The sequence below is a fragment of the Alligator sinensis genome, unplaced genomic scaffold, assembly GCF_000455745.1.
Source record: "Alligator sinensis unplaced genomic scaffold, ASM45574v1 scaffold107_3, whole genome shotgun sequence".
Lineage (NCBI taxonomy): Eukaryota > Metazoa > Chordata > Crocodylia > Alligatoridae > Alligator > Alligator sinensis.
Window position 1 is genome coordinate 928,487 of NW_005842578.1, and position 9,164 is coordinate 937,650.

The 9,164-nt window shown below is 66.1% G+C and overlaps 1 protein-coding gene across 1 annotated transcript; it reads left to right on the forward strand.

The window, feature by feature from the left end:
- The first annotated feature begins 46 nt into the window (after window positions 1-46).
- Window positions 47-6,874, forward strand: EXOC3L2 (exocyst complex component 3 like 2). The gene is given in 12 exon segments (XM_025214325.1): window positions 47-305; window positions 308-435; window positions 2,170-2,735; window positions 3,517-4,114; window positions 4,624-4,738; window positions 4,895-5,005; window positions 5,325-5,425; window positions 5,618-5,728; window positions 5,855-5,990; window positions 6,060-6,182; window positions 6,474-6,629; window positions 6,749-6,874. Coding segments are annotated over 12 exon segments (2,478 nt in total). The 5' UTR covers window positions 47-98.
- The last annotated feature ends 2,290 nt before the right edge of the window (window positions 6,875-9,164 follow it).

A 9,164-nucleotide genomic window follows, 5' to 3' on the forward strand; every position in this document is an offset into this window, starting at 1 on the left:
CCCTGGCGCCGGCTGGAAGGAACCCAGGCATCCGCGTTCCGCCTTCGGGGAGCTCAGTGGACGCCGGGGCCGGGGGCTGCGGGCAGGAGAGCCCGAGCATGCCAGGGGCTGTCCCCGCGCCAGGTCCGCCTGCCTCCCATTGCCCCTCGCAGCGCGGGGCCGTGTCCGGAAAATCCCCTCCTCTCTGCACCACGCAGCCGGGACAGAACCCAGGAGTCCGGCTCCGACCACTGAACCCCACTCCCCTTCCGCTGCCGGAAAAGGACAGCGGAGTCCGGATGGCCTCGCTTGAACCCCTAGACACCCTACCCTTGAACCCCTAGCCACTTCCATATGGGCAGCTAGAGCTTCCACCCCCCGCCTGGCTTTGCACGCCCCAGTCCCATTCCGGAGCTATGGAGAACCCAGGAGTCCGGCCTCCCGAGGAGCTCCTGCGTGAGTTCCCTCTCCCAGGCAGGGCCTGCGGGCAGGACTTGGGTGGCCGGGGCGGGGGGGCACAAGCTGCAGTGCCCTTCCATGGTCTCCCCGGAGCTTGGTCCCGCTGACACTTCCTCAGTTTCCAAGCTGCGCCCCCTCTGCAGATGGTAACGTCTCCCGGATATGGGCCCCGGGGCTGGTACAACACACTGGGGGCATCTGAGAGCCAGCAGGCCCCTTCCCCAGTAGGGGTGTGCGTGCACACGTGTGTGCATGCAGGTATGTTTATGCATGTCAGAACGTGGGTAAGGCTATGTGGGTGCATGTAGGCATGTCTGTGTATGCCAGAGTGCACGCAAGTCTCCACGTGGGTGCATGTGTGCAGGCAGGGCGCAGACATGTGCAGGCAGCCATGCACCCAGTTCTCTGTCCATGCTTGTACACATCATGGATATGTGGTGCAGAGGCTTGCATTCCTGGTGGTGCACTATTCATGGATGTATGCACAAGGTGCATGCATTTGTGTGCACACACTTGAGCACTTGTGTGCAGCATTCTTGGGCATATATGTACTGTGTGCATAGTGCATGTACATGTGTGCGCGCACACAGTGTGCATGTGTATGGTATACACTGTGTGCACATGTGTGCGAACATGTGCAGTGTGCACTTGCTGTGTATTTGTAGTGTGTGCAGTGTACCTGCATGCAGTGTGCATGCATGTGTGTGTGCAGCATGTGCAATTGTACGTGTGTGTATGTGTGCAGTGTGTATACATATGTATGTGCATGCAGTGGACCTGTAAGCAGAGTGTGGGGAGTGTGTGGAGGGGTGCAGCTTGCCCCAGGGCTGTGTCCTCCTTGGTCCCCCATTCCCCACCCCCCATGACACTGCCCCTGGGGCTTCTGCTGGCCTGAGGGAGACAGCTGCACCCAAGACCCCCGTGGGGGGTGTGGGTGGGGGGGATGCAGGAGCCTGTGGATTAGGAGCTTCTGGTCAGTGGGGTGGTCATGCACACACACACAGACACTTACCCATACACATATGTGTGCATACATATATCATGCAGACATGTACATGTGTATGCAGACATGTATGCATGCACACACAGGTATACACACATGCACATATACTATGCAGATGAATGCTTCACACACACATGCATGCCCAGGCTGAGCAGCCTCCATCCCTGTGCCACCCATGTGCCTCAGGCTTGCACTAGTGTGAGGGGGCAGTCTCCACTTCACCTTCTGGGGCCTTGTGGCCACCTGCAGGGAGCTGCCCCCTCACTCTGCTTTGGGCTGCAAGCCATAGGAAGGGGGGAGAGGGCCTGAGACCCCATGGGCACACTTCTTCCCTCACTGGCACTCCTCCCTACTGCTTCTCATCTCCCCTCCAGTGCAGCACAGGACTCCCAGACACCTGGGTTCCTTCCCTGCCTTGCTCACGTGTGCAGCTACACCTCCCTCCGCCCCTCCCAATCTGTGCCGGCAGCCCTGACTTGTGTCAGCCGGATCAGGCAGCACAGAGCTGCTCAGCCAGGGTGGGAGGACAGCACAGTCCTGACATGGGGCCCCAGGGACCTGGCCCAGCCTGACCCAGCCCCCTCTCCACTGGGGGTGCATGCACAGGTGCCCTGAGCACCAGGCCCTGGGGGCACCAGGGACAGGCAGCGGGGACCAGTCTCTAGGGGGCAGGGACGGGGCCTCCAGGCTCCCTCGGACCCTAACGCTGCCTCCCCGTTCCCCTGCAGCTCCGGGCACGCAGTCATGCCAGTCCTGAAGAACCTCGCTAAGCTGAAGGTGCCTGTGGGAGGCACTGAGGCCCTGATCCTGCCCAGCACCAACCCCTTTACACCTGGCTCCGAGGAGGAGGAGGCCAACACCAGGCTGCCCAACGGGGATGTCAGGGAACAGTGGTGCCAGCAGCGCCGGGCCACACTGGAACGGCTGGTGGGACTCTCACCCTTCCGCAAGAAGGGCCCCGAGCGTGGCTCCTTCCTGGGCCGCCTGCTGCTGGGGCCTGAGGCAGAGCCCAGCCTGCGGGTACCCAAGCACCGGAAGCCACGGCGCCGCTCTGAGGACTTCAGCCTGCTGCAGTGCCGCAAGCCCAGCCTTGGCGAGGCTGAGCGGGACAGCCCTGGTGACACCCTCCGGCGCATGGCCTTCCTCAAGCTGGGCCGTGGTGCCTGGCCCCGCCGCGCCTCGCTGGCTGACCAGCCGCGCCCTGCCAAGGCACCTGAGCCAGGACCTGTAGCCGAAGAGCTGGAGTCGGAGCTGGACTCCGAGCCTGTCACTGAGGCCAAGGAGCCGCTGTCAGGTGAGCCGGGGCCCGGGGTCTGGCCAGGTGTTGTTCCCTGACACAGCTGTGGAGCCACAGGCCACAAGGTAACACCTAGCAGTCACAGACAGGGCACTGGGGGCTCCTTTAGGGGATACCAGTGGCTACCAGGACTTGGGGCCAGGAGTTGGGTCCTAGGACTCCAGGGCTGTGACCCCAGGACAGCCCAGCCCTGACCCTGCTTCTTATCATCCCAGTAAATAGCTGGGCCAGGTGGGCCCCTGGGAGCACCCTGGGGGCAGGGCAGGAGGGGGATGCCTCTGCATCCCCCAGCGCAGGGCCCTGCTTGCTCCATCGTCTCCAGATCCCCAGAGCCCCTTGCAGCCAGTGCCATGGCCCCTAACCCGGGAGCTCTTTGCCCTGCAGGCCAGCAGGCAGGGGGAAGCTGCAGGCCTCAGGGCAAGGTCCACACTAGGGGCTCCTGACCTCCCCCCTCCCCCCAGCTGTCTCATGCCCTGTCAGGCCTCAGGTCCCAGATTGCCTGTGCAGCTGCCTGTGTCTGCCCAGAACTACTTGTGCTTCTTGAGGCCTGGGCTCTGACGCCCTTTGCCTTGGGAGGGGCTGGGACACATGCTCTGTTTTCCCAAGACCCACAGTCCCTTGCCCCCCCAGGCCTGCCAGTGCCCCTCACTCCTGACCTGAAGCCCTCAACCCCCTGCCCCCTCAGGCCTGCAATGCCCCTTACTCCTGGCCCGCAGTCCCCTGCCCCCCAATCCCAGGGGGACCCAGTTAAGCCCTGCCTTGCCTCCCATCCCTGCAGTGCTAGAGATCCTGGAGCTTATCCAACGGCGGGACCTGCTGGCGGCCGATACCCATATCCTAGAGCTGGAAGCAGAATGCGAGCGGGCGGAGGATGGTGGGCGCCAGGCCAAGGATGTAGAGCTGCTGTATGAGGCACTGCTGCGCCAGCTGTGGGCACTGCTGGCTGAGGCGCTGCAGGCACCGGGCCCCTACATACCTCTGGCGCTGCTGGTGGGCGTCTTGGAGCAGGAGGAGCTGGCTGACGAGCGCTGGCTGGTGGCGCGAGGGTCGGGGGGGCTGCGTCCACGGGCACTGCGGGAGCGCTGGGCCAAAGCAGTGGCACAGGCCGTGGGTGAGCGGCTGGGGCAGTGCGCCAAGGATGCCCCTGAGGCCCTGCCCGCCCGGCTGGACCGGCTGGCGCAGTGCGCGGTGCGGGACCTGCGGGCTCTGCGCTGCTACCAGTTGGGTGTCTACCCCCCAGCCTACGGCGCCTTCGGCATCTATGCCCGCAGCTACCACCACGCCCTGGCCCAGCACCTGGCTGCCCTCGCCCGGCAGCCCCTCAGCATCGCCGACCTCTACGCCCTCCTTCAATGGCACTGCAACACCTACCACCAGTAAGTGCCTGCCCAGGGCAGGATGGCAGGACATGGGATAGCACAGGGTAGCACAGCAGGACATGGGATAGCATGGGGCAGCACAAGGTGGCACAGGATAGCACAGGGCACCACAGCACAGCATGGTATGGTGCAGGGCAGAACATGGGATAGCACAGGACAGCTCAGGATGACACAGGGTGCCATGACATAGTGCAGCATGGGATAACACAGGGCAGCACAGGATGACATGGGGCAGCATGGGATAATATTGGCAGGCATGGCATAACATGGGGAGAGTGGGGGGATCTGTTGACCCCAAGTGATGGCGCTGGGCAACTCCAGCCCTGCCGCCCTGCCCCTGCCCCTGCCCCTGCCCCTGCTGGGAGTCCCCAGGGGCACAGGCCAAGGAGAGGAAGGGGAGTGGGAGGCAGGGGTCTTGCCCAGGTTCAGGGCTTGGCTCGGGGTCCCTGGCTATGTGTGGGGTAGGGGCTGTGGCCAAACACCCCCCAGTGCATGTGTGCCCACAGGGTGGTGCTAGGCCAGCCGGACATTGCCCCCCTGCTCGGCGCCGAGGAGCTGGGGCCCCTCCTGCCCTTGGACACACAGCGCAGCCTGGAGGAGGCCTGTCTCTCTGCCGTGGAGGTACTGGGTCCTGGAGGGAGTGCGGGATGTCACTATGGTAAAGGCGGGGCATGAGTGGTGTAGAAACCCTGAGATATGGGGGACTGCCCCAGGGGGCTTTTGCTGGGGGGCAGGGGAGCCACGAGCCCCCTGCCCACCCCCTCATGTGGCCCCCAGGCCAAGATCATGGCAGAGCTGGCACGGGAGCTGCAGGCGGATGAGGAGCAGTGGGGGTGCGAGCCGGGGAGCAAAGACGTCCGGGAGAGCCTGAGCAGCCGTGTGATTACGGTACGGGGGCGTGTCCATGTCGCCCCCAAGTTGCGTTCAGCCCGGCACCACTCCCCTGCTCCCCATGAGCCCCAGGCTGTGACTGCCGCACAAGCCCCAGCCCTCCCCAGTGGTCTGGGTCTCAATGCCCCCAGCCCACAGCCCCAGGGCAGCTTTGGCTCTCGGGACCCTAATCCCAGTCCTCACCCGCATCACTCTGGGTCCTGTGATTCCCAGTGCCATGGGGGGCCAGATGGGTTGAGGCCCCCCAGGGCCTATCTGCCTGGCAGAGGTCCAGACCCCAGCGGCAAGGTCTGAGAGGGACCCCCTTCCCCAGCAGGTGCTGCAGACGCACGTGGATCGAGCTCCCCAGATCACACCCGAGTTCGGGGCACAGATGGCAAGGGGCTGCCTGGCCAGTCTGGCCAGCTTCCTGCAGAGGTACAGGGTGGGGGTCCTTATGTGTCTCCAGGGGGTGGGGTGTGGGGGCTGGGCAGGAGGAAGATGCCTTGCATGCTGGGCCAGGCCTGTGTTGCAGGGCTCCGGGCGGTGCGGGGAGCCCCCAGGGAGGGGCGTGCAGTGAGCCCAAGGGGCTCCAAGCTTCCCTTCACTTGCACCTTGTCCCTGGTACAGCTTCCAGAGGAAGGTGGAGCGGTTCCACGCGGGGCAGGGTGAAGGCAGCCCCCCTGCGGATGCCTACCTGGATCGCACCATTGCCCTAGTCAACTGTTGCCCCCCCTTCAGGTGAGCACAGACCCCTTGCCCCTGCCCTGAGCCCTCTCTGCCAGCGAGGCCCAGCCCCTGCTGGTGCCAAGATGGCAGGGGGTGCCTGGGGTCGCATAGGCCAGTCAGCTTCAGCACCTCCTGCAGGGCCTTTGTGGAGCAGCTGGGGTGCTGCGACCCACCTGAGAGCAAGGACACCCATGGCCAGGCCAGCGCCTGCTTAGACAGGGTGAGCCAGCTCTGCCAGCGGGCCCTGGCCCAGCGCCTGCTTGAGGACCTTAAGGTACCAGGGCTCGGGGGGGGCGGGGAGGGGAGTGCAGGGGCTCCCAGTGCTGACCCAGCTTCCCCTCAGCCTTACTTCAACAAGCTGATGAAGCATAAATGGCTGACAAGCTCAGAGGCCTTCGACACCATCATCGCCCTGTTCCGTGACTACGCCCAAAGGCTGCGCAGGATGCGGCCCGAACCCTACCAGGTGGGTCCCATCTGCACCCCTCTCCAGCCCTGCTTCTGCTGGTGCCCCCTCCCAGTGCCCCCCGCCCCCTGCTTCTGGCTCACATGCCCCCCCCCCTCAATGCAGCACCAGGGACCTTGTGGGGGGCGGGGGCAGGGAGCAGCCCCCCAGTTTCCCACCTCCCACCGTCACACAAGCCCCTGCCCCACCTCATGTGTGGGGCAAGGCCCAAGGGGGCTGTAAGGCCTCCAGCCGCACAGGGGCTGGAGCAGGGCAGGGCAGGGGCAGCCTGCTGACCCTTGCCCCCCACAGGAGCTGGTGGCTGAGCTGCACCGGCGGGTGCTGGTGGAGTACGTGCGGCCCCTGCTCCAGGTGCGCATTGTGTGCACCTCAGCCAAGATGCGTGCCCGCCTGGCCGCCAAGCTGAGCGACGAGGCCCGGCAGCTGCAGGACCTCTTCAGCCGCCTGGTGAGTGCAGGCCGGGGGGCTCCAGCCACTGCCCCATGGGTGGGCACTGGGGCACCTGCCTCCCAGCCAGGCCATGCCCCTTCCTTGTGGGAATGACCCCTCCAGTGTCGTCCCCCCAGGAGTCCACGGCATCATGGCTGAATGCGGCTGTGCCCCACCTGGCTGACATCGTGGGGCTGGAGGACACGGCATCTGTGCAGATGGAGGTTGGGCTGCTAGTGCGGGACTTCCCCGATGTGCGGTGAGTGTGGGGCGCAGGGCAGGGGCGTGGTCTGACTGGAGTGCGGCCCCGCAGGGACCAAAGGTGGGGACGCAATTATCAGCTCCCTGCGCCTCTTCTCCCTCCCACCATGGGAAGGTCCCTGCCTCCACTGCCATGCGGGAGCCTTGAGGGAGTGGGTCCTGGCCCAGGGGTCTCCCAAAGAGCCTGTTTCCCTCGGGGCAGCAGAGCCCCTGACCCCGGCAGGGCCCCAGTGCTTGGGGGCTCCGGGTCATGTCTGTTGGGGCCAGGACCCCTGGCCTGGCACGTGCATCCCGTGCTATCCCTTCCGGCCTGGGACCAGCTCGCCCCAGCACGGCCTTCTCATCCTGGCCAGGCCTGGCACTCCAGGCTTTTGGTTGCTGCCCCCACCTCCACCCCCAAGGTGGTTGCGGGCAGGGCACGTTGGTGCCAGACCCGCACCCGGCATGTCCCAGGGCCCTGGGAGCCTCCAGTCGGGAACAAACAAACAATAGATCAAAGGTGAAGTGGAAACGGTGATTAGGGCCATTCCTGGACGGGCAGGGAGGGGCCCCGCACCGCCCTGCCCTGCCTGCAGCTCTGCCCTGGCACAGGGGCAGGGGCCAGGAGCAGAGGCAGCCTCCAAGAGGGTCCTCCCAGGGTGGGGCAGGGCCAGCCTGGGATTCGCTTGCCCCAGACCCGCACTCAGACTCCCTGGGGGTACTGGGACCCATGATGCCCAGCATGGACGCAGGCCCGTTTGTGGCACCCCCTGCCCAGCCCCACAGTGACCACCCCAGGGGCTGGAGGTGGCACAAGTGGGGGAAGGGCTGTGGTGCCCAGTCCCCCCTCCCCAGCATCACATGTCCCAGCCCAGAAGAGACCCCTGGATGGCCTGACCCAGATGCCATGTGCCCCCCAGCTTCCCTGGGCCGACCTCCCTCCTTGGCTGGCAGGGACAGGGACGGGGTGCTGTGGCTGGGACTCTGCTGTGGGGTCCAGGCACTGCCTGGCACGTGGGTGCCCCACGCTCAGCCTCCCCGCCTCACTTTGCTGGCCAATGGCATGTGGCCCCTGCGCCCCACAGCTTCTGCCCGCCTGGCGCTATAAATACCCAGCCCTGCGGGCGCCTGCGTCACCAGGGGAGCTGTGGTGTGCTGTGTCTCACACCCGCTCCCGGCCCCCTTCCTGCTGCCTCATCCGGCTTTGGAGAGCAGCAGGAAGCAGACCCGCACGGGTAGGGGGCTTGGCTCCAGGCTCCGTCCCATGCTCAGGGGATTCTCCCCTGCCCTCCCCTCTGCTCCACCTTGCACATGCATGTGCACACACAGCTCCGGCTGTTCCCTCGCTGCCTCTGCCAGGACAGGCCCCACGGTCAGGATGAGGCCCTGGGGACTGGGGAAATCCGCTCTTGTCCCACTGGGAAGAGACCCTGGGGCTGGGGGGTGGTCTCTTCTGTCTGTGCCCTTGGCCCTGGGGATGCAGCCCCAGTGCCGTGGGGCCCAGCTGGCGCTGCCCTGCTCCAACTGGGCCCCAGGCAGCCCCCCTGCACCCAGCCCCTTCCCGGCAGCGGGCGGGGAAAGGTCGGCCTGGCTCCGGGAAGTGCCCGAGGAAGGAAGCACTGCAACACGCCGGGCCAGCGTCCTCAAGCTGCCCCGGCTCCAGGGGACAACAAGGGGCCCACAGGGCAGCCCTGGGGGTGCCGACACTGCGGGGCCTGGCCTGGAGCACCATGGGTGCTGACACAGGGTCTGAGGGGGCCTGATACGGCCCTGGCGAGGCAACCACTGCCTGCAGGCTGGGTTGGGGAGCTGTCCCCCGTGGTGCTTGGGTGGGGGTGGCCAGGGTCTCAGGTCCAGGGTCCCAGGTGCAGGGAGATGTCCCTGATGGGTCCCTTTGCTGCACAGGAGGAAGCATGTAGTGGCTCTGCTGGATGTGCGGGGCCTGCGGAGCCCGGCGCTGCGCCATGAGATCCTGGCCGTGCTGGAGGATGTGGAGAAGAGTGGGGCCACAGCGCCCCCGCCCCGCCGCCAGGCCTTCTTTGCCGAGATCCCGGCCGCCCGTGCCAGGCCCTGCCTGCGCCTTGCGCCCACCCGCCTCGCTTGCCTGCCCAGCCTGCGCTGGCTGCGGCCCAACACACCCCACAGCCAGGCCTGAGCCGTGGGGCCCCCAGGCTGGGGCTCTGGCTGCGCCTGCCCCAGGCGACCCCGTGGCCCCCAGACCAGTCCCCAGAGCTGGGCATGGGGGCATCGACAAGGCTCCCCCACCCAACCTCAGCCCTGCTGCTGGGTGGGGGGCATACCTGGGGAGAAGCT